The sequence below is a fragment of the Carcharhinus amblyrhynchos genome, chromosome 18 (assembly GCF_965287045.1).
Source record: "Carcharhinus amblyrhynchos chromosome 18, sCarAmb.v2.hapA, whole genome shotgun sequence".
Taxonomy (NCBI): domain Eukaryota; kingdom Metazoa; phylum Chordata; class Chondrichthyes; order Carcharhiniformes; family Carcharhinidae; genus Carcharhinus; species Carcharhinus amblyrhynchos.
Window position 1 is genome coordinate 22,875,292 of NC_137341.1, and position 27,324 is coordinate 22,902,615.

The 27,324-nt window shown below is 42.5% G+C and overlaps 1 protein-coding gene and 1 long non-coding RNA gene across 13 annotated transcripts in view; one reads left to right on the forward strand and one right to left on the reverse strand.

The window, feature by feature from the left end:
- Positions 1-21,134, reverse strand: part of LOC145354914 (uncharacterized) — a 113,049-nt gene extending 91,915 nt beyond the window's left edge. The window contains exons 1-3 of one of the 3 annotated variants that reach the window (XR_013888916.1): positions 21,027-21,134; positions 17,603-17,680; positions 4,613-5,360 (exon numbers count right to left, since the gene is read on the reverse strand). This is a non-coding gene — a long non-coding RNA (uncharacterized LOC145354914). Of the gene's footprint in view, positions 1-4,612; positions 5,361-15,299; positions 17,161-17,602; positions 17,681-21,026 lie in introns of those variants that run through there. The other 2 variants (XR_013888914.1, XR_013888915.1) reach the window with 2 other exon arrangements.
- The window catches only part of LOC145354912 (trinucleotide repeat-containing gene 6A protein-like), a 259,584-nt gene that overhangs the window by 61,826 nt on the left and 170,434 nt on the right, over positions 1-27,324 (forward strand). For 9 of the 10 annotated variants that reach the window (XM_080206540.1, XM_080206548.1, XM_080206545.1 and 6 more), the window contains exons 1-2: positions 21,182-21,301; positions 21,619-21,666. In XM_080206540.1, the coding sequence (XP_080062666.1) occupies positions 21,297-21,301; positions 21,619-21,666 (53 nt within the window). In that variant the 5' untranslated portion in view covers positions 21,182-21,296. Of the gene's footprint in view, positions 1-21,181; positions 21,302-21,618; positions 21,667-27,324 lie in introns of those variants that run through there. The other variant, XM_080206542.1, reaches the window with a different exon arrangement.

The window sequence follows — 27,324 nt, forward strand, 5'->3', positions numbered from 1 at the left end:
AATGAGGGGAGATCTCATTGAGACGTATAAGATGATGAATGGGATGGATAGGATAGAGGTGGAGAGACTCTTCCCATTCAAAGGACAGTAGGACAAGGGGGCACAACCTCAAGATAAAGGGGGGGCGGTTTAGAACGGAGTTGAGGAGGAACTTCTTCACTCAAAGGGTGGTGAATCTCTGGAATTCTCTGCCCGTTGAAGTGGTGGAGGCTGCCTCGCTAAATATTTTTAAGACGCGGGTTGATGGGTTTTTGATAAGAGAGGGGATTAAGGGTAATGGGGAGAGGGCGGGAAAGTGGAACTGAGCCACGACAGATCAGCCATGATCTTATTGAATGGCGGGGCACGCTCGAAGGGCTAGATGGCCTACTCCTGCTCCTATTTCTTATGTTCTTATGTAAAACACAGGAACAGAGTATGAAACATGATTGGACAAACAGTCTGAGGCGTGTTTGCCTTAATGCAAGCAGTATGACAGGTAAGGCAGATGAATTTAAAGCTTGGACTACTACACGGAACTATGATGTTGTGAAAAATACAGATACTTGGATGAAAGAAGGGCAGGACTGGCAGCTTAGCATTCCAGGGTTTAGATGCTTCAGGCAAGATAGAGAGGGTGACAAAAGAGGTGGGGATATTGCTTTACTAATTAGGAAGAATGTCACAGTTATACAGAGGGAGGACACCTTGGTGCGATTGGTGAGGCCAAATGGGTAGAACTCAGGAACAGGAGCGGTGCAATCACACTGTTGGGGTTGTACTGCAGATCTCTCAACAGCCAGCATGAAGTGGAGGAACTAATATGTCAGCAGATTATGGGAAAATATCAAAACAACAGGATTGTTGTGATGGGAGATTTTAATTTCCCCAACATAGACTGAGATTCCATCTGTGCTAGGGGCTTGGACTGGTCAGAGTTTGTTCAATGTGTCCAAGAGTGCTTCTTGAGGTAATATGTAGATAGTCCAACTTCGGGAAAGGGCTATCTTAGACTTGGTTCTGAGAAACGAGCCTGAGCAGGTGATTGTCTCAGTGGGGGACCATTTTGGGAACAATGATCACAATTCTGAGTTTCAAGATACTTGTAGAAAAGGTTAGAAGTAACCCCAAAGTGAAAGTGTTAAACTGGGAGGAGGCTAACTACAACAATATTAGGCAGGATCTAGGGAATGTAGACTGGGGGTTGGCTGTTTGGGGGTAAATCCACATCCAATATGTGGGAGTATTTTAAAAGTCAGTTGTTAACAATTCAGGACAAGTATGTTCCTGTAAAAATGAAGGATAAAGAAGGCGAGATTCAGAAACTCTGGATGACAAGAGATTATGAGCTTAGTGAAAAAGAAGGAGGCATACATAAAAATCAGGAAATTGAAAACGGAAGGCTCTTAAGGAAAGATAACAGGGAACAAGGACTTAGGGCAAAAAGGGGCAATGAAATGTCCTTGGCGGGCAAGATTAAGGAGGATCCCAAGGCTTTTTATGCATATATAAGGAGGAAGAGAGTAGCTAAGGAAAGGGTAGGTCCACTTCTGGACTGTGGAGGGAACTTGTATGTGGATGTCAGATGAGGTGGGTGAGGCTCTTAATGAGTCCTTTGCATCAGTATTCATAAAAGAGAAGGATGTGGTGGATGGTGAGTGTACAAAGGAAGATGTTGACACTCTAGGACATTTTGAGATAAAAAGGAGGAGGTATTGGAGGTTTTGAAAAACATTAAGATGGATAGGTTCCCAGGGCCAGATACAGTCTATCCTAGAATATTGAGAGAGGCGAGAGAAGAATTTGCTGAGGACTTAGCCAAGATCTTTGTTTCCTCTTTAGCCATGGGTGAGGTACCAGAGAATTGGAGAGTAGCTAACATTGTTCCTCTGTTTAAGAAGGGCAGAAGGGACAATCCAGGAAATTACAGGCCTTGAGCCTTACATCTATAGTGGGGAAATTGTTGGAGAAGATTCTTAGGGACAGGATGTACTCGCATCTGGAAGAGAATAGGTTTATTAGCAGTAGGAAGTATGGTTTTGTGAAGGAGAGGTCATGTGTCACAAACTTGATTGAATTCTTTGAGGAAATGACAAGAAAAATTGACCATGGCAGGGCAGTGGATGTTGTATACATGGACTTTAATAAAGCCTTCGGTAAGGTTCCTCATAACAACAGGCTGATACAGAAGGTGAAGTCATCTGGGATCCGAGGTGAGCTGGTAAGATGGATACAAAACTGGCTTGGGTATATAAAGCAGAGAGTAGCAGTGAAAGAGGTATTTTTCAAACTGGTCTGTGACAAGCAGTGTTCCATAAGGATCAGTGCTGGGATCTCAGTTGTTTGTAATAGATATAAATGATTTAGAGGAAAATGTAGGTGGTCTCATTAGTAAATTTACAAATGATACAAAAATTGGGGGAGTGGCGGATAGTGAGGGGGATTGTTAGAGGATACAACAAGATATAAGTTGGCTGGAGACCTGGACCAAAAGATGGCATATGGAATTTAACCCGGACAAATGTGAGGTGATGTGATTTGGAAGGTCTACTGCAGAAGGAAAGTATACAGTAAATGGTAGAGCCCTTAGAAATATTAGCATACAGAGGGATTTAGGTGTGCAGATCCACAGTTCCATGAAGGTGGCAACTCAGGTGGACAAGGTGGTCAAGAAAGTGGATGGCATGCTGGCTTTCATTGATCGGGGCATTGAGTATAGAAATTGGAAAATCATGTTTCAGCTGTATAAGACTTTGGTTAGGCCACATTTGGAATATTGTGTACAATTCTGGTCGCTACATTACCAGAAGGATGTTGGATTGGAAAGGATGCAGAAGAGATTTATGAGGATGTTGCCTGGTTTGAAAGATATGGGCTATGAAGAAAGGTTGAACAAACTTGGATTGTTTCCATTGCAACATCGGAGGATGAGGGGGAACCTGATAGAGTTTACAAGATTATGACAGGCTTGGATAGAGTGGACCTCAGAGTCTTTTTCATGGGGGCACAGGTTAAAAGTGAAAGGGGGAAAGTTTAAAAGATGCAAGGGGCAAGTTTTTCACACAGAGGATGGTGAATGCCTGGAACGTACTACTAGAAGAGTACGGTGGAAGCGGATTCTATAACAATGTTCAAGAGGCATCTGGATAGATACATGAATAGGCAGGGAATAGAGAGATATGGACCATGTAAGGGCAAGAAAATATTAGATTAGAGAGACATCTCTGTCAGAACAGACTTGTTAAGTCAAAGGGCCTTTTTCTGTGCTGTACTGTTCTTTGTTCTATCCTCTTTGCCATCAACTACATGGCCAATTTTAGTGCCATCTGCAAATTTCCCAATCATTCATCCCGCACTTAAATCTAAATCGTTAATATATACAACAAACAGCAAGGGCCCCAAAACTGAACCCTGTGGAACACCACTGGAAATATCCATGGACCATTACCCTTTGTTTCTTATTATTGAGCCGATTTTGGATCCAACTTACCACCTTTCTTTGTATCCGACAGGACTTCACTTCTGTGTGCTTGTCAGATGCCTTACTAAAAGCCGTGTAGACTACATCCACTACACTACCCTCATCAATCCTCCTTGTTACATCCTCAAAAAAATTGATTAAGTTAGTAAGACACAACTTTCCCCTAATGAAACTATGTTGACTGTCCCTGATCAATCCTGATCTAAGTGGCAGATCATCCTGTTTCTCAGAATTGATTCCAATAATTTGTCCATCTGTTGTTGAAACATTCATCCAGACCTTCATCACTTCCAGACTTGACTATTCTCATGCTCTACAAACTCTGAGGAAATTCCTGAGGCTGGTCTTTAAGAGCTCAGTGGGTTAATGTAGTGATTAGTGTGTTCTGGGCCAATAATTAAAGATGAAGAATGGACAGTTGAGCAGCTAAATTGGGTGTGGTACGATGGATTAGTACTTCAAAAGAGGAGCTGGGAAAAGAAATAGCGATCCTGGTGGTAAGAGGACTCTCTAAAAGACATAACGATGAGACTATGAAAGAAAATCTTATAATTCTATAGTACTTTTTCAGGGTCTCGAACATCTTAAGGCATTTTACGAGACTTTTTGAAGTGTAGTCAGTGTTGTAATGTCAGAATTGCACCCAATTTCTGCATACATTGTTCCCAAAAACAGCAGGTAAAAACTGATTTTTTGTGATATTATTTGAGAGATAAATATTGCCGAGAACACTAGGAGCACACCCCTGTTCTTCAAAATACTGCCACGGGATATTTTAAATCCACCGGGTGGATAAATGAACGGGTAGATGGCTCCTCGTCCAAAAGATGGAATCTCTGACACTGCAGCATTCCCTCAGTGCTACACAGGCGTATTAGCCTAGATTTTGTGCTCAAATCCCTGGACTGGGACTTGACCTCAGTACTTCATGAATCAACGGAGATACCACCGGAGCCATAGTCGACACTCGGGAGGTTAAATTGGCCTTGGACGATTATTTAAAATAGGTGATAGCAAATCAGCCATTTATTCGGATTACGATGGAACGAAAATTGAGAGGATAGGAAAAGGTCAGCAAATCATATTTCGGTGCAGGCCACGTTTGAAGTCAATCACTCCATATAAAAAACACTGACGGCAAGACCAACCCTCTAAAAGAAGTTCTGACATTGAGTGTCTCTTTAATAAGGCGTGAGGTCTGTTCAGTTTTATAAGGGGCTTTCCTGCGGAAACAGCAATGGTATTTGGCTGGCTCCAGTGCTCAAATACGTCTGTAATGTTGGTTTGAGAGAACAGACGGAAAGTTTATGAAGCGTTTCAATATCAACATTCTTTACAGCGTTCATATACAGAATCAATTATATTTAATCTAAAAGCTCGGACTGTCGCTGTTATTGATGTGCATCATTCCACCGCAGAACCCCGGGACTTTTATGGGCTCTGTAACCTTGACAGCAGACAGACTGCAGTGTGTGGGAACGTGGGATTATTTACAATCCAGCCGTGTCCTTCACCCTGTTAAACAAAAAAAACACGCACACACAGGATAGTGCAAAGAGGCTCTGAGGGAGAAAACCAGTAACTGATAATGAACGAGCCTGGGTTTGTGCCACAATTTCAAGGAGATAAGTTAAACACAATGACTCTTCGGATCTAATTACAGCAAGTCTAGTCTACTCGAGAGCTGTGTAGCTATTTATAGACACAGGAGAGTAACTGATGGCAGTTCCGCTCTGCATTAAAGCACAGAAATACAATAGTAATCTTGATCGAAGGTAGTGGAGTGAATTTCCTCGCTGTTTTTGATGTGTTAGCGACGTACAAATGGTGCAGTCCCCGGCACAAGCCATTTCCACCCAAGTTCTGCCGTTGCATCGCTTTCCTGTTGGAGACCTTGCACCTACCGAGATATTATTAACACATTATCATGAAGGCCAGTGGTACTGCAGCCACCAATTTCCTGTTTGTACTCTAATGCATTCCTGATCCAGCCTAAGAGTCAGGAAATGCACACCAGGAGTTTGTGCGACAGGAAAATCTCGAGATTTCAATTGTGCTTTCTGAGGCTGAGAATCATTCTGTATGGCCAATATTTTGTTATCATTCTGCTTACAACATCTGGACTTGCTTTTCACGGAATCTAACAAGGTTACTGCACTCGTGCTTCCGTCTTGCACCAGTTATGCCGAATCGCCTGCCTCTCTTACCCACAGAGGCTATTCAGAAGCAGGTATGGCATTCCCTTTGGGAATGTGCTTGTCCATTTTAAAAGAGGAGGAACAGCATTGAATGGAGGAGCAATAAAGACACAAACTACATTATGGAAGACGCAAGCCCTCTCTTCTCACAGAAAAGCTGGCAGCACAGGTAACATGAGAATCTCTATGAGGAAATCTGCATAAGTGTGCTACACCGAAGTCAGTATCACCTGCTCCATGAGGACCTGCAGCCATAGTCAGCACTGAAGCTATGGCGGTGGACATAAGAACATAAGAAATAGGAGCAAGAGTAGGCCATCCAGCCCTTCGAGCCTGCCCCGCCATTCAATAAGATCATGGCTGATCTGTCGTGTCTCAGTTCCACATTCCCGCCCTCTCCCCATAACCCTTAATCCCCTCGCTTATCAAAAACCCATCAACCCGCGTCTTAAAAGTATTTAGCGAGGCAGCCTCCACCACTTCAACGGGCAGAGAATTCCAGAGATTCACCACCCTTTGAGTGAAGAAGTTCCTCCTCAACTCCGTTCTAAACCACCCCCCCTTTATCTTGAGGCTGTGCCCCCTAGTCCTACAGTCCTTTCTGAGCGGAGCAAGGGGGATTGAACATAAAAGCAGGGAGGTCTTGCTGCAGCTGTATAGGGCATTGGTGAGGCCGCAGCTGGAGTACTGTGTGCAGTTTTGGTCGCCGTACTTACGCAAGGATATTTTGGCCTTGGAGGGAGTGCAGAGGAGGTTTACTAGGCTGATACCGGAGTTGAGGGGGTTGAGCTATGAGGAGAGGCTGAATAAACTAGGCTTGTACTCGTTAGAGTTTAGAAGAATGAGGGGAGATCTCATTGAGACGTATAAGATGATGAATGGGATGGATAGGATAGAGGTGGAGAGGCTCTTCCTGCGATGCTGTCATTCCAGGCAGTCACAATCTCTGTGAGATCAGCCAGGATGTGTATATCTGCACTCGTCAAGTGGCTGACACCTTTTATTGGCAAATTCATCACCTTCGGCGTCACAGTTCAGCAGCAGCGAGAATGGGTCCATCCCTTTTATAGGGGTGCTGGCTTCCCCAAGGGCTCCCACAGAAAGCAATCAGCTCAGAGAAAGGCTTTCACTCTCTCAATGCGCATATTGTGAGTGACAACATGCAGAGAATCCTACATGCCAGAACCAGATGTGCTAGCAATGATCACACTATCTCATATTTCAAAATTTGGCTTTCTCTGAATACTTCAAAGAAGAAAAACAAGTCAAATGTGGTGTTAAGGCGTCTAGATTTACCTTCCGTTCCTACGCACAATAATCCCATTAAAGGTGACTAGAACAACCACAGAGGAACAGTAACTTCATTGCAGTGTTAATGTAAACCGACTTGTGACACTAATAAATAAAACTTAAAAACTTCCTTTTTAAGATTGAACAAGAGCCATTTGGATCTTAATGAGAGATTTCACTAACTGAATAGGTCAGCAAGGATCTTGTGCCACAAATACTTCCAGACTGCTGTGCCCTTCATTACGCTGACTTCGCTGGGAGGAAGCCAGAATTAAATGGGGGAATAACATCCAGATGACCTGCAGTCAGAGCGAGAGCAAGGCAAGTTATTTTCTCTTGCTTGGTGTCACCTCCTGCGGCGGACTGTCTTGAACTGTGTGATGAAAAGATTGATGCATTGAAGCTATCCCATGAGAGACAAACGCTGCTCCATCCATGTATCGCAGTCTGTTGCTGTCCTGTGCAAACTGATGTGTCTTTTTAAAGGCTATATTCCAATTTCCATGCTGTCCAGCTGATAACATTCGTTTGAAATGGGATTTACACTAATTACTATTCCAATGACCATGGACATGACTCAACCCAGGAAACCCTCATGTAAATATCTATCGAGACCACCAGTGCTTGCAAATATATATTTGTTGCTGTAAAAGCGTTGCAACCCACCATGTGGAAATTCTGGAGCAATGTCATTATCCTCTTCCAGAAAATCATTTGGAGACCCAGATGGTTGTGTGCCTCTTTGGATATTATGTAAAGATAGAATCAAGCTCTCATATGATGTCCCCTGTTGATGAACAATTGGCACGTGCTATTCAAGTTTAGATGTAAATTTATTCGCTGAATTACAAGAGATCCGTTCCCCAGCAAGAGGTGTATGGAAATAAATTTGAAACAGAATAAGGGGTGATTAGAAAACTGTTTGCACAAGGGATAGGTACAATGCAGAATGTTCTGAAATAAGCAGCGTTCATGACTTGTTATACATTTTAAATTATCTGCTTGAGAATATAATCGGGTATTGGAGTGAGATTACAATAGATAAGAAACAGAGTTTAGAATAACTTGTTTCTATGACTTCTGGGTGAGAGGAGGGAAGAATCGTTGGAAGGAGGGAATTTTTAAAAGATTGTGTCATGCCGCCTTGTCACATTATATCAGATTGGGAGTAACTGAACATTTCTGTATGGATTTAATTCCTGGATTTTCAAGATAGTTGAAATGTGATGAAAGGCATTTTCCCTCAGGCCAAAGTGATAGAAGTAAGCTGATAAAATCTCTCCTTGTTCATATCTCATCTCTCAGTAAAGCTGATAGTCGATGATATGATGCCAAACGCGGAATTCTTCAGACTTGTAATCAAGACGCTTATGACTGTTGTCATTTCACAGTTCTAAGGGATACAGTGTGTATATGATTGGTTCTCAGTGACTCAACTAGTGGCACTATGTAGAATTATGGATCTGCCGCCGTGTCACAGACAATAGGAGAACATGGTTGAGGTGGGGATAGTGGACTCTCACAGGAACTACAAGCTGATGGAAGGGTTAGTTCTGTATAATGCCACTTTCCATCTCTTCAATTCTGTATACAATAGACTTAGCTTGCCCATGGATATTTCCAAAACCAGTACACCAACCCAGGTCAATCAAATATTCTACCTTCCATATGGATTAAAAGAGGAACTCCGGAATATGTTGAACACTTCCCATATGTTGGCAGCCATCTCTCTCAAAAGGTTAACCAGATCAGCCTCCTAATAAACTACAACAGTGAATGCTTGACAACAAAAACGTCCCCAAGTCAACAGAAGTCCTTGTGAACAGAGCAGCTGTTGTCAACACACTGCTGTACTGCAGTGACACCTAAACTGTGTATCAGCAATACATAAGAGTACTAGTGAAATTCCACCAACAATGTCTTTGCCACGTCCTCCAGATGCAATGGGAGGACCGTCGAACAACCACTAGTGTCCTTCTTGAAGCTAGTTCTTAAAGTATTCAGGCAAAATCAACTTCGATGGATTTTCTGGCTGTGCTCACCCCAAAGCCGGAAAATCCCACTCAAGGTCAATGAACCTTTGCATGTACAATTCTCATGGCAGGTGGGACAGGAAAATTCCAGCCTTTGTCTGGATGGCTGAAAAGCAATTCCCTGAAAGCTGAAAAATACAACTTAAATTGTGAAAACAAGAGCATTAAACATAGAAACTAGGAGCAAGAGTAGATCATTCAGCCCTTCAAGCCTGCTCCACATTCAACATGATCGTGGCTGATCCTCTATCTCAAATATATATTCCGACTTTCTCCCCATATCTCTTGATACCATTGAAATCTTAAAAAAATCTTTCTTGAATACATTCAGTGACTTGGCCTCCAGACCTTTCTGTGGTAGAGAACTCCTCAGGTTCAGTACCCTTTTTGAGTGAAAGCAATTTTCCTCATCTCAATCTTAAATGATCTACCCTGTGTCTTGAGACTGTGTCCCCCTGGTTCTAGATTCCCTAATCAGAGAAAACATCCTTTCTGCATCTAATCCATTCAGCCCTGTTAGAATTTTATATGTTTCAATCCAATTTCATCTCATACTTCTAAACTCCAGTGAATTCAGACTCGGTCGAATTAACCTCTCCTCATGAGGTAGTCCCAACAACCTTGGCATCAGTCTAGTGAATCTTCGCTGTACTCCCTCTATGGCAAGCATATCCTTCCTTAGCTAGGGAGACCAAAACTGCACACAATACTCCAGATGTGGTCTCACCAATGCCATGTATAACTGCAGTAAGTCATCCCTATTTCCAAAATCAAATCCTCTTACAATGAAGGCTTAGATACCATTTGCCTTCCAAATTGCTTGCTGCACCAGCCTCTCCACTTTCATTGTCTGGTACACAAGAAGGACACCCAGATCCCTTTGTACATCCACACCTCCCAATATATCACCATTTAACTAATACTCTTCTTTACTGTTTTTCACATTGAAGTATATAACTTCACATTTAGCCATGTTATGCTGCACCTACTCATACCCTCTTCTTACAATCTCCCTTTCCCCCACAATCTGTCTATTCCTCAATCACTCTCCCCCACATGCTTGGTCTCCCCCTCACATTCTCTCCCTTTCTCTTCCACTCACCCTCTCTCCTCCCACACTCACTCTCTCCTCCCCCGTACTCTTTCCTCCTCCCCCACACTCCCTCTGCTCTTCCCCACACCCTCTCACTCCCCCTCTTTCTTCCCTTCACTCTCCATCTTACATTCTCTCTCAACCCCCTCTCCTCCTCCAAAACTCTTTATTTCACAGTCTCCAGTCAGTCACTCACTCACTCAGACGATGGTAGGAGCTGCTAAGGCTGCCTCGCACTGTGCTCTGACCTGCCTGGATTCCACTCCAGCTGCTTTGTGATACCTGCTTGTGCTTACCTGCACTGCCTTGTGCTTCACTCTGGCCCACCTGGATCTTCTCACGCTGGCTCGCATGGGGACTGCCACCAGGAGCTTTGCCTTCCTCTTCAGCCCCACTAGGGCAGTCTGAAACTCAGTTTCCCACTCTGCTGCTCATCCAATCACAGGCTCGTTTCTCTGAGTTTGTTGCTGATGGGCCATTCAGCAGCAAATGCAGAAAGAAGTGAGCCTGTGATTGGTTGAGTAGCTTTACAGTATTTTCATAGAATTGCAGAAGAGGCTGTTTGACCCATCAAGTGTTGGGTCTCTGACAGAGTATCTTGTCCAGGCCCTCGCCCCCATCTTATCCCTATACCCCACACGTTTACTATGGTGAATCCATTTAACCTACACATTTTGGGACACTAAGGGGCAAGTTAGCATGGCCAATCCACCTAACCCGCACATCTTTTGACTCTGGAAGGAAACTGGAGCACCTGGAGGAAACCCATGCAGACACGGGGAGAAACTCCACACAGACAGTGATCCAAGACTGGAATTGAACCCAGGTCCCTGGAGCTGTGTGACAGCAGTGCTAATCATTGTGACACCCCCATTTCCAACAAGTTTGTCGAGCTGGGTTCAGAGGCCTTGGTGTCACAACCTGGCGCATGGGCTGTGAACTTAACAAGACTGTTTTAGAAACCCTTTTCTCTTTTAAAATTATAGCACCATTTAGACACTGAAACCATGAAACGAACCATTTTCCCCATTCTTCTATAGTTTTGCTTCTCGTCTTTCCTCTCTGCTCTTTCCCTCTTCCAGAAATTATCTTATATTTTGTGCGAGTTTTTTTTTGAGTGAATAGCATTTTCTTTCTTCACTTCTGACCCAATTTTTCTCCTGAAGGTCTTCCAGGTCAAGAACAGCAGAGGATACATGCAACTTTTGTTATGTCTTATAATAATGTGACAACACTCATTGTGTAAGGCCACACATGAAGAAAGGTCATTTCAATAAGGCAGTAAAAGGGTTGCTGCACATATGGAACTGCATCTTGCAGGCATTTAAGGATGGAAAGATCTTCAAAAAGAAATCGTTTTTGCAAATTTGCACAGACTTCATAAAAGATTTATGACACAAAAACAGGCCATTGGCCCATTATGTGAGTGCCGGCTGAAAAATGAACTACTCGTCCTGTTCCCACTTTCCACCGTTTGGCTCTGCTGATTACATTGGGTGCACATCCAGACACCTTTTAAATGAGATGAGGTTTTCTGCCTCTAGTAGTTTTTCAGGCAGTGATTTCCAGACCCCCATAACTTGCTGGTTGAAAAAGCTTTTCCTCACCTTCTTTCTCACTTTTCCACCGATCACGTTAAATCTATACCCCCGAGTTGCTGGCCTCCCTCCTATGGTAATTGGCCTTTACTGCACATTCTATTGAAGTCCCTCACAATTTTGTACATCTCAATTGAATCACCCCTCAGCTTTCTCTTTTCCAAAGATGCATTTTGGAAGGAATAATGCAGAGAGGAGCTACGTGATAAAAGGTAGACCGATTAGGAGTATAGAAATACAGAGGGACCTGGGAGTGCAGGTTCACAAGTCTATGAAGGTGGCGGCACAAGTGGAGAAGGTTGTGAGGAAAGCTTATGGAATGCTAGCCTTTATAGGAAGGGGTATAGAGTATAGGAGCTGCCGTCTAATGCTTCAGTTGTACAGAACGTTGGTTAGACCGCATTTGGAGTACTGCGTCCAGTTCTGGTCACCTTACTACCGGAAGGATGTGGAGAGTCTGGAGAGAGTGCAGAGGAGGTTTACCAGGATGTTGCCTGGCATGGAAGGACTGAGTTACAAGGAAAGGTTGGAGAAACTGGGACTCTTCTCCTTGGAAAGACGGAGATTAAGCGGGGACATGATAGAGGTATATAAAATACTGAAGGGAATAGATAGAGTCAATAGTGGTAGGCTGTTCCCTAGATTGGGGACAATTACGAGAGGTCACGATCTAAGGGTGAGGGGGGAGAAGTATAATTTGGATATGAGAGGAAGGTTCTTCACGCAGAGGGTCGTGGGAGTATGGAACGCGCTACTGAGTAGGGTGGTGGAGGCAGGCACGTTGGACTTGTTTTAAGGTTTAGACACATGAGTGAAACAAGGATGGAGGGTTATAGTAGAGGGTATTAAATAGGGTCAGAGCCTCGGGACGACACCGGAAATGTAGAATTACATGTTAACGTTTTTGTCTTTTTATTCCGCAGGTGGAGGTCCACCTTGTTGTCAAACGAGGGGCATGCACACGGTGGGTCGTGCGTGGGCTGCTCTTGGAGGTTCCGGGAGTGGCCTAGCACTTCGTGTCGGTGTGTGTGCTTAATCCTGGACCAGTAGACAGGCGCCGCAACAGCTCAGTGACTAGCACTGCTAGCTGTGCAGATACATGGATTTGGGCCTGTGTCTGTGGGAGTTTGCACATTCTCCCTGTGGTTGCGTGGGTTTCCTCTGGGCGCTCCGGTTTCCTCCCACACCCCAAAGGTGTGTTCTTAGGCTGGTTGGTATACCAAATTGACACTATTCTCCCCTGAATCTGGCTAAGTCGGGGTTCCACTCTCATACACACAGGGCAGGGTAAGTGTAGGAGGATGTGGCGGCACGGGCTCGTTGGGCCGAAGGGCCTGTTTCCCATGCTGGCTTGTTCTTTGTCTTTGTTTGTTAACAACCTCAGTCTATCCAATCATTCCTCACAGTTGCAGTTTTCCAGTACTGACATCATCCTCACAAATCTCCTCTGTACTGCTCCAATGCAATTACATTCTTTCTGTAATTAGGTGACCAGAAATGCACACAGTACTCCAGTTGTGGCCTAACTAATGTTTTATATAGTCCAGCACAACCTCCCTGCTCTCATATTATATACCTTGGCTAATAAATGAACAAATTCCATATGCCTTCTTAATTGCCTTATCAACCTGACCTTTGGGATCTGTGGACATTCACTCCAAGATCTCTCACTTCCTCTCTACCCCTTCAGTATCCTCCCATTTATTGTGCAATTCTTTGCCTTGTTTGACCTCCTCAAATGCATCATCTCACACTTCGCTCCATTGAATTTCATTTGCCACTTTTCTGCCCACTGACTAGTCCACTGATATCTTCCTGCAATCTACAGCAGTTCTCCTCACCATCAATCACTTGGCCACATGCTGCAAAAATAACCTTAAGGCCCAGTTACCTGAGGGGGAGGTGATGGCTGAGTGGTCTTATTGCTAGACTATTAATTCAGAAACTCAGCTAATGTTCTGGGGACCCGGGTTCGAGTCCCACCACAGCAGATGGTGGAATTTGAATTTGAATTCAATTTTTTAAAAAAATCTGGGATTACAAATCTACTGATGGCCACAAAATGATTGTCAGAAAAACCCATCTGGCTCACTGATGTCATTTAGGGAAGGAAATCTGCCGTCCTTACCTGGTCTGGCCTACATGTGACTCTGAGCCACAGCAATGTGGTTGACTCTCAACTGCCGTCCAAGGGCAACTAGGAATGGACAATAAATGCTGGCCAGCCAGCGACGCCCATATTCCACAAATGAATTTTTAAAAAGTCCCTAGGCACTACTGAACAACTTGGTGTTTCTTTCCACTACATGACCAAAAAATCAGATTAACATGTTGACCATTTCATTTCTGTCTGTAAAACCCTGAGTAAAAAATGCTCCTTCTATTTTCATTGTGGAGAATGCAAAGAACCAAACCCCATCCCATTCACTCACTGCATAAAATTGCAATGGACAAAATCCTCTCCTATTCACTTACGTTATATGTAACCTCAGTGGGCCAGACTTTCTCATTCACTGTATTATATATAATCTCAATAGACTAAACCCCTTTTCATTCTATTTTGTAGAATCCCAATCAATCAAATCCCTTTCCATTTACTCCTATTGTCTAAAACCCTAGTTTCACAGTTATGTAGCCTTTAACGCAGTATTCTGCAGTCAAGCTTAAATTTAATGTTTTATTTTTGTCTATTTCAATGTTCATACTCATTCTTATCTATTGTGTTTATTTCTGAATGTATGAATTGTTCAATAGGTTGTGAGAGAGGATTTGTGTTTTTTTTATATATATGAATACAGTTTTATTGTAATGTTGATCCAAGCACAGCATCCTTTGGTGCTCTGTGTTAGTCAGGAATCTGCTGTTTAGTATTTCACCTAAAGTCTAGCTTTTATGGTACATTTCATTCATCTGTGTCTAGTTGTGAACTGTCATGCTATCACAATAGCGCTGAGCCCCATTAATGCAGCATACTAGACGATCCTTGCTTCTTTCCTTAGTATTTGCCCTTTGACCAAATCTCTCAAGATCCTGACAAATCCTGGGCTACAGTTCAATAGGCATCAAGCATTCCCCAATACCTTTATCCCAATACCCATTCTGCTTATGCCAAGCTAGATAAAGAGTGTAACCAGGAGACTCAATATAGCTCACTTGTGCACTATTAATGCACTGAGTCATTATGGGCATCAAACAAGTTTAAAAGTTATTTTCCTTCTTTAGAGAGATCAGCTGCACAGAACTTGCTGAAAATCAAGTTGCTGCTGTGGTAGCAAGGACTGGACTCAAGGAATGTTGGGCAAATCAATCATATATTGCAAAGATTAAAGTTGCCCTTTTTATTTGTCCTTTCCAAACAAACCTCCTTTGCACTAAGTTATACCTGGCAAGTACTGTATGGTGTCACACAAATTCAACAATAATTTCTGGCTGCAAAGCACACTCAATTGTTAAAGGAATATTGTCAATCAATGAGTGACAATCTTTACTGACTTACATTTGACATTTCAAATGCACGATGTCCTTCCAAACATCAAACATTGCTGATTTACTGAGTTATACAGTTTATACTTTGCGTTTAAAAATGAAAAAATGACGTAACCATATGCAGCTTTGTATGTCAGCCATCAACATTGTACTCTTGAAATTATACTGCTGTACAAGTTGCACTTTGCACAGTTTCACAGCATAATATATAGGTGTGCGATATATCCCTTACATTTTAAGGTACTTTATAATCATATCTGGCAAGGTCAAGATTTTGCCAATGAACAGAGAAAAGTGTAGTGAAACTTCAAAGCAGATTGTTGAAACAAAATTCATGCATTAACACAAGGTAGCCTCTGTCTCTTTAAGAACTCCTTCATAGAGTTCCTGGAACTGGTTTTTGACTGCTTTTGGTGGTCAGAGGTATTTCCCAAAATCCTCCTTTCCCTGAATTAGTTTAGGGCATTTTTTAAATCTTTCTCTCCCAGGAGATAACATGGCTGTGTGGATGGGGAGTACGAAAGACCATGTTTCCTGCTGTAGTCGCTCAGAATCAATGGATGAGCTGGCCTCTCTCTCTATCTTTTTCAAACACGCCAACACTCATGAGTTGTTCATGAGACATGTGATTTGTCAGTCAAATTGAGCCTCTCTTGAGACTTGGTGAGAATGTTCTGAAAACGAAAGATTTTTTACAATCCTTTTGTGCATGATTACTGAACTGTGCATCATCACCTGTTGGTTGAGCCCTTGCATGAGTCCAAACTCAAGAGAGCTAACAGTAGATAGGCTTGCTGAGTACATTGCTTTGTTGAATCTGGGCCTGAGTGAAGTTGCCACTCACAGGGGTTTCCATCTTGTTTTGGTCCTCATTGTGCCTTTGTGTGACAGCCTGAACTCTAACTGAAGTTCCAAGTGATGTCAAGCAGATTCAGACTCATTTTGGGAGATGGTGAGTAACAGAGACAAAACTCTCCTTCTGAGAGTTGGGTCCTCACCTTTCTCTGTTCAGCTATCAGAAGTTTGACTTCAGGAGCTTACCACGAGGAGCATAGAGCAACAACATTCTTTCACTATCAAACTGAGTACTCCTCTATCTTCTCTCATTTTTCTCTTCCTTTGACAATAAAGGCTTCAACTATCCAATATCTGAGTATTACATCCTCATGTTTTCCACTGGGGCTTCTGTTCTATTCAACCAAAGTTCTAGTCTGCATTTCATCTCTGCTTCTCCAATGTGTTACAATGCTATGTGTAAAACAGTCACTCCAATTGACAACTTAATGTGCTTGAAAAAGAGAAAATGGTAGGGCTTTGGGGAAAGTGCAAGGAGTGGAACAAATCAGATTGGAAGAGCATTAATTAAGTCCAGATGGTGCTGACCTTCTTGAGCATTATAGCAGCTGCAATGCATCCATGTGACTGGGGAGCATTCCATTATGTTCCTAACTTCAGTCTTGTAGCTGGCAGAGTTTTTGAAGGATCAGGAGGTGATTAACTTATCACAGACCACCCAATCTTTACCCTGCTTCGATAGCCAGAGATTTCAAATGGCTGGTTTATCAGTGATGAGTCTGAAGATATTGTTGGTGGAGATATTTCAATTGATGGTGCTGTTGCAAAAAGGGGGACAGTGATTGAGCTTTTTCTTATTGCATAAGGGGATTGTTTGCAGTAGTACTACCTGCCATTTTTCAGCCCGAACCTGGATATTGTGCTAGTCTCAGCTGAGGCATATTAGCAGGTTATTTTACAGTGTATTACAATCAAGTCCCATACCGTACTCATCTAGTATCTACTAGAGACATTCCATAGTGATCAGGATTGAGAAGGTTGTTTTATCTTTCCTCGACTCATTGTAAGAGGTGCTAAGTCAACTGAAGCAGGCAAGAGAATGAGCGTCTAATCTGCTCACAATTCACTGCCAATGTCTCTTGTGTCCAATGATCAGGAGGTGGCAGCAATCATTGGAGGGAATCTTATCTTCATTTTCTCTCTCGTTCTGTTTAGGTGTGAAAACTTCAGATTACTCCAATTCAGCCTAGAAACTGAACAAAGTGTAACTCAAACCTTCATCATCCCTGCTTTAAGCACATAACTTATGTGTATAATTTAGGTACATGCATAAATGCAATTATGTCAAATTGGCTATAACCCCCAACAACATACGTTGGATTTGGAAATCCATTACAACTTGTGGGACAAACAAAGGCACCTTGCACGCTCAACATCAGATTACGGAGATCATTTTGCTCCATTCAGTTAATCAAAATCTCTTGTTACTGTGCATTGTTATTTTGTACTTCTCATGATCAGTGAACTAAGAACTCTGTGTAGAACAATTCAGATCAATGACTGGGATTAAGATGATTCAATTGTTAACATAAAAGAGTGAGAGTGCAAAACAGAGAACAAATAAAGAGAGTATGTGGTAGAGCGCATACCTCAACCATGCTGTGTTATTTCAAAATTATTACAATTATGCAGCTGTTCTTTGGAGCTTCTCTGGACTGGTTGATGCTCTGTAATTACAAACCGGAAAAAATTTTTTCATTAAGAGCTTCCATGTCACTGAGGCTTCATGCCAATCCACATCCAAAACTGCTCTGAAAACTCTGCTCACATTTTGACAGCTGTGACAAATTCCACCAGAGCTGCTGACACAACCCACAACATTCTAAAACAACCAAAAACATTCTTAATAAAACTACCCACAACATTCTAAAAAATTCCAGTTTGCTCTATCCCCTAATGTTAATGGATCAAATCAAGGATCTGGATTCAGATCAATATCTTTGCCAAAAAAGGATCAGCTCTTCCTTGGACGTTCTTGCTCCATAACTGTGTACCAAGTTTGTTGAAATCCATCTGTTAGTTTCTGAGATATATTGTTTTTCAGATAAACAGACTAATGGATGAAACATTACTTCTGTCTATCTTCAGTGCTGGACGTCACCACTAAGTTTGAACTTGGTTTGACGAGACACAGGAGAGGTAGGTTTCTGAAATTCAGTGAGGAAAAGCCTTTACTTCTAGTTTTACTTCTGATGTACTTGCCCTGGAGATGTTTAACAGGACCTTCAACTGATACTGTACACTAGATACATTGATGACATTTTTTTCCTTCGGACTCATGGTGAACGATCACTGAAACAACTACATGAATGATATCAACAAGTTCCATCCCACCATCACTCACCATGGACTACTCTCAGCAATTGGTTGCATTGTTGGACACGCGCATCTCCATCAAGGACAGTCACCTCAGTACTTCGCTGTACCACAAGCCCACGGATAACCTCATGATGCTCCACTTCTCCAGCTTCCAACCTAAACATGTTAAAGAAGCCATCCCCTATGGACAAACCCTCCGTGTGCACAGGATCTGCTCAGATGAGGAGGATTGCAACAGACACTGAAAGATGCCCTCATAAGAACAGGATATGGCGCTTGACTCATCGATCAACATTTCTGATGCGCCTCAGCAAAAAACCGTACCGACCTCCTCAGAAGACAAACATGGGACACAGCGGACAGAGTACTCTTCGTCATCCAGTACTTCCCCGGAGCAGAGAAGCTACGACATCTTCTCCGGAGCCTTAACATGTCATTGAAGATGAACATCTTGCCAAGGCCATCCCCACACCCCCCACTTCTTGCCTTCAAACAACTGCACAACCTCAAACAGACCATTACCTACAGCAAACTAATCCAGCTTTCAGGAGAACAATGACTACGACACCACACAACCCTGCCAAAGCAACCTCTGCAAGGCATGCCGAATCATTGGCACGGATGCCATCATCTCATGTCAGAACACCATCCACCAGGTACACAGTACATACTCTTGCAACTTGGCCAATGTTGTCTACCTGATACGCTGCAGGAAAGGATGTCCTGAGGCAAGGTACATTGAGGAGATCATGCAGACGCTAAAACAACAGATGAATGAAGACTGCTTGACAATTATCAGGCAGGCGTGTTCTCTTCCTGCTGGGGAACACTTCATCAGTCACGGGCATTTGGCCTCTGATCTTCGGGTAAGCATTCTCCAAGGCAGCCTTCACGACACACGACAACGCAGAGTTGCTGAGCCGAGACTGATAGCCAAGTTCCGCACACATGAGGACAGCCTCTACTGGGATCTTGGGTTCATGTCACGCTATCTGTAACCTCCATGACTTGCCTGGGCTTGCAAAATCTCACTAACTGTCCTGGCTGGAGACAATACACATCTCTTTAATCTGTGCTTAACCCTCTCTCCACTCACATTGTCTGTACCTTTTAAGACTTGGTTACCTGTAAAGACTCATATTCCAATCATTATTTTGTAATTCCAATTATTGATTTGTAAATCATTTTGTAAATTTCACTGCTATTTCACTGTGCTAATTTTGTAAATTAGCACAGTGAAACAGCACAGTGAAATTGTGACCAGACTCCTATTCCAGCAACCAGAGATCTGGCAATGTTCTGGCAACCTGGGTTCAAATCCCACCATGCTAAAATATGAATCTGATAAAACTTTAGAGAGGGCACAGTGCTTAGCACTGCTGCCTCACAGTGTCAGGGGTCTGGGTTCAATTCCAGCCTCATGTGATTTGAATTATTATGGATGGCACGGTAGCATAGTGGTTAGCACTGTTGCTTCAAGCTCCAGAGTCCTGGGTTCAATTCCTGGCTCAGGTCACTGTCTGTGTGGAGTTTGCACATTCTCCTTGTGTCTGTGTGGGTTTCGTTCAGGTACTCTGGTTTCCTCCCACAGTCCAAAGATGTGCGGGTTAGGTTGATTGGCCATGCTAAGAAATTGCCCCTTAGTGTGTCCAGGGATGTGTAGGTTAGAGGGATTAGTGGGTATAATAGGTAGGGATATGGGGGTAGGGCCTGGGTGGGATTATTTGGTGCAGACTCGATGGGCTGAAGGGCCTCTTTCTGTACTGTATGATTCTATATATCTAAATTGAGTTTGTATCTTTGTATGCCCTGTTTGTGAACAGAACTCACACTTACCTGATGGAGCAATGCTCAAAGCTAGTGGATTTTGCTACCAAATAAACCTGTTGGAATTTAACAAGGCGTTGTGAGACTTCTTACAATGTTTAACAGGACTGTGTTGACAGAGCTTTACTATACTTAAACTTTGTTGTACATGCCCTGAAAGTATTAGACGTGACAGTGCTGAGGCAGTTTTATTCTACATTTAATTCACAATGTGCTTAGTCTCAAGGTATTTGAGTGCCTGTACTATGTCTGATGCTGGTACTCAGCACAAAATATAAAGAAATTGTTCAGTTCACCAATATATATCTATTGCTTTGGTGGGTAGTAAAACTCACCGTAAGATATAAGATTATAAGCTGTAGCGTGTATAACAAAACAGATAAGATCTGAATGAAAAAAATTGTAGATCAACTGCAGTTAGTTCCACAGAATGAAAACTCAACAGTGAATTCGGCCAACGGAGAAAGTGAAAGTGCCAAAGGCAGGCTATTCTATGAGAACAACAATAAAATTGAATTTGGAAATTTGAGTTTGGAAAGTGCGAATACATGCTGACCCGATGAGGACACTTGAATATCAGTTGAATATCACACTGTCAATACTTTTCACTGTAGCCCAATATGTGTGATAATAATAATAAGTCAAGTTGAAGAATGGGCAAGGGTGATCAGGACCTTTGTGTGATTTGTGATCCTGCAGGGGGGAGACAACTGGGTAAGAGGAGTGCTGAGTTGCTTTTATCCCCCCCTCCTCCTCCTCCCCTAAAGTGAGAGCCATGCGTCCAACGCAGACATGGGCTATTTGGTCCACCATGCCGGATCTCTGAAAGAAGCATCCAGCTAGTCACACTCGCTTTACCCTACATACCTCTTGACTGCTAATTGCCGACCTGCGGGCCTACTGCCCGCCCTGAGCCCGTTGCCATGGCGTCCTCCCACCCGGTTGCCATGTGATCAGCCATTTGCGGACCGGAAGTGCCCAGCCGCGCGCTCCTGGGCCAGTTCCTGTCAGTTAGAAGAAGATGGCGGCTGTGGAAAGAGAGCGCTTTGCTTGGCGCCGCGGCCACTCGCACACTCACTGTTAAAGCCTTACTCGCATGTTTAGCTTTCGAATTTCTCACTGCTGCACTTTACATTAATGAGGTGGGTAGAGTTACCTGCGCCCGGGACTGCGGGGAGATGAGCCGGCTCGGGAGTTAGCAGCCCATCCTCTCCGCCACGACCGTTTTCTTTGATGCCGTTCCGCCGCGAAAACGGGGGTCCGTCGGAGGAGGGGGCTGGGAGGGAGAGTGAGGCGGGCAGGGCAAGTGGGCCCCTCGGCTGCAACATCCATCAGGAATGGGCCTGTGTGCAAACCCCGCATTGCAGCGCTCTCATCTCAAGGCCTTTCACTGCGGTTCTGTTTTTCTTTAGAAATAATATGTATAATGGCTGTCTGATCTTAGTCTGTTTAATTGCAGAGGATTGGAGGCTAACGCTACCAAAGAAGCTCAAGAGAAACTAAACAGGTAAGATTTGCTTTTCGTTTCTTGTACAGTTAAACATATTAAAATTGAATTTGGGGAGGAAAACGTGTGACCTTCACCAACCACTAGTCCAAGCAAATAAAGCTCCGACATCTACACCCCCCCCGCCGCGCCGTCTCTGAATTCGACAGTGAAGAAAAATAGTAGAATAAATGCGAAACTTGAAAATGTTGGAAATAATTAAGCGAATAAATAATGTTAGAAACGGGGTTATTTGACATCTGAAGGCAGGTTAATCTGTAATGCGATGAGGCTATACTGGCATCCTAAATGACTATTTTGCAATAATCGATCATCCTCGTTGCAAGAAAAATAATGCAAAAAAGGACTTGAGAAAGGTAGTCTCTGCCGATTTCAAGGTAATTCAGCAGAGGTTTTTCAAATGTGATTCACCTTTCAGCTAGTTAGTTACTTGATTTATTATTGTTACATGTGTTTAGTATACAGGGAAAGGTATTGTTTCTAGCACACTATACAAACAAAGCATACCCTACATGGAGAAGGAAAGGAGAGTGGAGAATATAGTGTTACAGTCATAACTAGGAGAAAGATCAACTTAATGCAAAGTAGGTCCATTCAAAAGTCTGATGACAGCAGGGAAGAGCTGTTTTTGCATTGGTTAGTACATGATTTCAGACTTTTGCATTATTGTCCCAATGGAAAAGGAAGAGAGTACACCCGAGGTGCGTGGGATCCTTGATTATGCAGGCTGCTTTGCCGAAGCAGTGGGAAGTATAGACAGTCGATGGATGGGAGGGTAGTTTGAGTGATGGGAATGGGCTTCATTCACAATCCTTTGTCGTTTCTTGCGGTCTTGGACTGAACAGGAGTCATACCAAGCTGTGATACAACCAGAAAGAATGCTTTCTGTGGTGCATCTGTAGAAGTTGAGAGTTCTGGCAGACGTGCCAAATTTCCTTAGTCTCCTGAGAAAGTAGAGGTATTGATGGGCTTTCTCAACTATAGCATCTGCATGGAGGGACCAGTACAGGTAGTTGGTGATCTTGACACCTTAAAAACCTGAAACTTGACTGTTTCTACTTCGTCCCTATTGACGTAGACAGGGATGTGAAATCGATGACTTTAATATGTGCAATTGATTGTTAGAGGATTGCTGAAAATAGATTTTTGTTAAAATTATTGCAAATGAGGTTTTAACACAATATAAAAAATTATGTTGGAAGTATTTATTTTGCTCCTTTTCTGAAGGCAGCCACTATGTTTCATGCATGACAGATGTCTGTTACCTTACCAGAGTGGTCATTTTTCACAACTTTAATTTTTGTAGCATTTTTTAATGTAATAGAACGTCCAAAATGCTTCACAGGAACGGAGTGACAAATTTACGCTGAGCCAAAGAAAACATTTGGACAAATAATCAAAAAACTTGAGTAACGAGGTAGGTTGCAAGGAATGTCTTAAAGGAGGATAGAGAAAAATTTCCAGAGCTTGCGGAGCAGGTAGTTGAAGACAAGACCAAGGATGGTGAGAAGGAAGGTGGTGCATGGTGGAGGCCTGTGTTATAAAATGGTTCTCAGAGGGTTGTAGGGGCAGCGGGAGATTGCAAAGATGGGGAGGGGAGATGTGTAGGGATTGGAACATCGGGTGAGAATTGTAAAATGTATGTAGGGGAGCATAGGGATGAATGGGACTAGCAAGTTTTTGATTAATTCAGATGTATCTAAGGTGCAAAGCCAGACAAGATGATGAGTACAATAAATGTGCCAACATGTTTGCTCATTTAATAGAGACTACTGTTCATGTTGTGTCCACATACATGTGCCCTTAATAGCAGTCAGAAACTGAGATCCAGTTAAATATTTTCTTTCTCATCTGCACTCTGGATCTAGAGCTTCAGCCCTTCTCTCTTCCTCCCCACAGACACAGTTCCTCAAGATAAGAGCCAGAATGAAGTTGCATGTTTTGATCAGTACCAATGTCGTGCATTTCCACAAAAGCCAAGGAAAAGATTGAATCCTTACTCATTTTAATTCTTACACTATTCACAAAGCAACTTGCCATTTATGTAGCATGCATAAATGTGAAGCAATGCTCCAAGATGTTTCAGGCATTAAGACTAGGTGTCCAGAAACTCTCAGGTGTTTTCTTATGAAGTGAGTTGGCAGAGGAATTCAGGGAAAGATTCCAGCGATTGAGGCAGCTGTAGCTATTGCCATCAATGGTAGTGCAAATTGGCTGGGGAGGGATGGAGGGTTCTGAGTATTGGTGTAGGGTGTTGCATAGATGGGAGCAGAGAGAATGTAGAGGGATTTGTCAGAAAATAAGAATTTTCTACATCAGTGATTACACTTCAAAGATACTTCATTTTACACTTTCTTCTAAAACTTCAGCCCTGTCCTAACTCCCTCCAAATTCATTTCATTGATTGCCATGTGTTGCCTGATGTGCATTGACTCTGGGTTAAGCAAACTCTTGAGTTTAAAATTCTTATCCCTTGTTTTCAAATCCCTTCATGGCCCTGGTCTTTCCAACCTCTGTAATCTTCTCTGGCCCTAAAACGTTCAGATTCTCTGTATTCCTCCAGCTGCCAAAGGGCTAAGTTCAGATATTTTGCATGCTAGAAGTAGGCATAGAGGTTTGGGATTCCCTAAATTAGAAATGCAAACACCTGACATTCTGAAGGGCTTGGATCTCGTTCTGGTCTTGACATTAAACCATCATTCATTTATGGCTGATTTAACGATAAGAGTCAAATATTATAGGATTTTGAAGATTTTGCAGGAAATCAAGCCATTTAGGGAGAAGTCCTGTGTGTCTTTTGATGTCACTTGGTTCCAGCCAGTGAGGAGAATATAAAAGCTCATGGTATTGGTTTTAGTGACTGTTGGGCAGTGGCACACAATATTAAAATGTGGAAGTAGATTGGAATTGGTAGATCAATTCAAAGTCAAATATGATGATATAAACAAATCAGAATTAAAAGAAAGTTGCTTCCATGGTCAGTGCAGTTATATACTAACACAAGTCTATCCTTGCACTTCCTCAGCTCGTAAGCACAAAGTGAAAGGTGCTTCCTGTAGGTGACAGATCAAATCAGTGTCAGCTGTAGCTCCATTGGGAGCAGTCTCACCTCTGATTCAAGAGATTTGTGAGTTCAAGTCTTATTCCAGGGATTTGAGCACTGAAATCTAGCCTAACACACTACCATTGCTCTGAGGAAATGCTGCGTAGTCAGAGGTGTTGACTTTTACATGACACATGACACATTCCACTAGGCTTTATATGCCCCCTCAAATAGATATAAAAGATTCCATTGCAGCATTCAGTGAGGAGCAGGGAGGTTCTTTTTCCCTGGTGTCATGGGCAAAATCTTCCCTTAATTGACAATACAAAAGCAAATTATCCAGTTATTATCACATTTGCTTTTTGTGGGTCCTTGCTGTATGCAAATTTGTTACCCTGATTCCCACATTACAACATTAACCCACTGTATGTGCTTTATTGGCTCTTAAGATCTTTGGAATGTCCTGAGGTTATAAAAGGTGCTACATAAACAAACGTTGGGTTTAAATTCATATTCCCTTCTGATGCTAAGTTTCTGACATCTCTCATTGAGGGAGGCAAGTAAAAGTGATTTTTTTTAAAAAGTGGAAATCCAAACCTTCCTTCCAGCAGTTGGCTTGTGATTTGCAGTCAAAAAGACAGCCTTCATACTGTGGGAGGCATTTGAAGATTTTTAGAAATACATTACTCCTTTTCCCTACAAATGTCCACACTCACTGTCTTTCCTGTCTGAAGGCCATGCTCTGTAGGAGATGTTCAATGTTAAGACTATTCAAGCTGATTCTTGTGCATACTGTTGATCATTGAAGTCTTGTTCTCTTTGCTCATCCAATGGCTCTGTTGTTCCTGATGTTATATGTGAAATGATACTTTACAGCTACCTATGAAAGTAGAAGTCTTACTTTTGAAGGATTGGGATAAAAAAAATATTAAAGGTACTCATAAGTCAAAACTCCTTCATGTGTCATGTTATTTTGCAACAACCTGTTTCGAGATACTGTGGCCTACAGTGTTATGCTTGTAATTGCTGTCTTACAATTGCATGTGTTTTTCCACTAGGTTAAAGTTATTGCAGATTGCATAACAAACATAGAAAGCAGCTGCTAATGTACCCTGTATAAGCTGTTTGACCAAAAGTTGGTTTGCCAGTGGCTGTGGTCCAGAGCTGCAGTAAACCAGTACTGAGTCATGCTGAAGGTATCCCCTAAATAGGAAGGCGTATGATCATTATCATGCAGAAGGCTCAATGACTGAATGGTGACATTTCGTTTCTCATTGTGTTTTAGCATGAATTACATGCCCTCTGGTTCCCTGGTTGTTTCTGGTCTGTGGAAATTACATGCTCCACACTCCAGAAGTTTCCCTGTATTTGTTTCTCACGTAGATTGCTTTCCCAATTAGTGCTAGACACACACTGCTCTTGTTGTACAAACAAAGCTGGGTTTATTGGAACACCTAGAATAGATCGGTGGCTGAGCTTGCTAGGATCCTAGCCAACATTTTTATATCTGGTAGGTAAGCTTTTGTTTTTAAAGTCCTACGCAATGCTACTTGACTGTTGCTGAGGGCAGTGAATATTGTGGTTTTGATGCCAAATATAAGTCTGAAATGTAAAAAGGCATGAGCAGTCCTCACTGACAATTTTGCGTGTAGGAAAACTAGCAAATTGTATTTTTATAGATTTTCTATTCTGGTTCAGCATTTAGGAAATGGTCTGATGTTAAATATTACCATGTGCCAATCTATTTCTCCAGCTCACCTGGACAGAAATGGGATGCACTTGTTTAAAGATCAATGTCCTAATGAAATTCTAATTTAAAAGAATATTTTAAAAATGAGATGCATTGAATATGTACTTAAATGGGCATAAGTAACTTATTTAAAAATAGAAAGTATGTATTGAGGTTTTGTCTGCTGTAGTTGACACCAAGGTATCTGGGAGGAAATTTGTCATCCCTCTGAGTGGGATGGATCCAGAAACAACCTCCACAGTGAACTGAGGTGTAGGATTACAACTTGAGGAAATTTTGAGGTAAGTGAATTGTTGTGCCTTCATGTTATTTTTAATGCTTCCTCACTAGCACTTTTACAGTGGAACAAGGCCACTTTGAGACCGATCCTATAATGTCACTGACATCAGCCATTTGCACGTGCAAACAGGCAGTCTATCTTAGCAGCCTGTCATCCTTTAACATCCTTTCAATAAAGCCCTTTGTTTGTTTAAACCTACCTTTTAAAACCACCCTATAGAAAACTGGTGGAGGTGGTCGGACCACACTTAAGCCGCTTCAAAAGTGGAAAAAAATCTGACAGCATTGTAGGCACCTGTCAGAAGAATAAATAATTGATATCGCTACAGGAAAGCTGGCAATGGAGTGACGCCAAACAATGGTCGCAGCCACCGGAGGAACTGAAAAACAATCCAAGATTCTGGGGAAGAAAAATTCATTGAACTGAGTGGCATTTTATGCCATTTTTGAGGATAATTGAGTCAACCGTTGCTATGGATCTGGAGTTGCATGTAGACCAGACTGGGCCAGGAGGTAGATTTTCCCCCTCTAAAGAACATTAGTGAACCAGAAGCATTTTTACAACAATCAACAATGGTTTCATGGT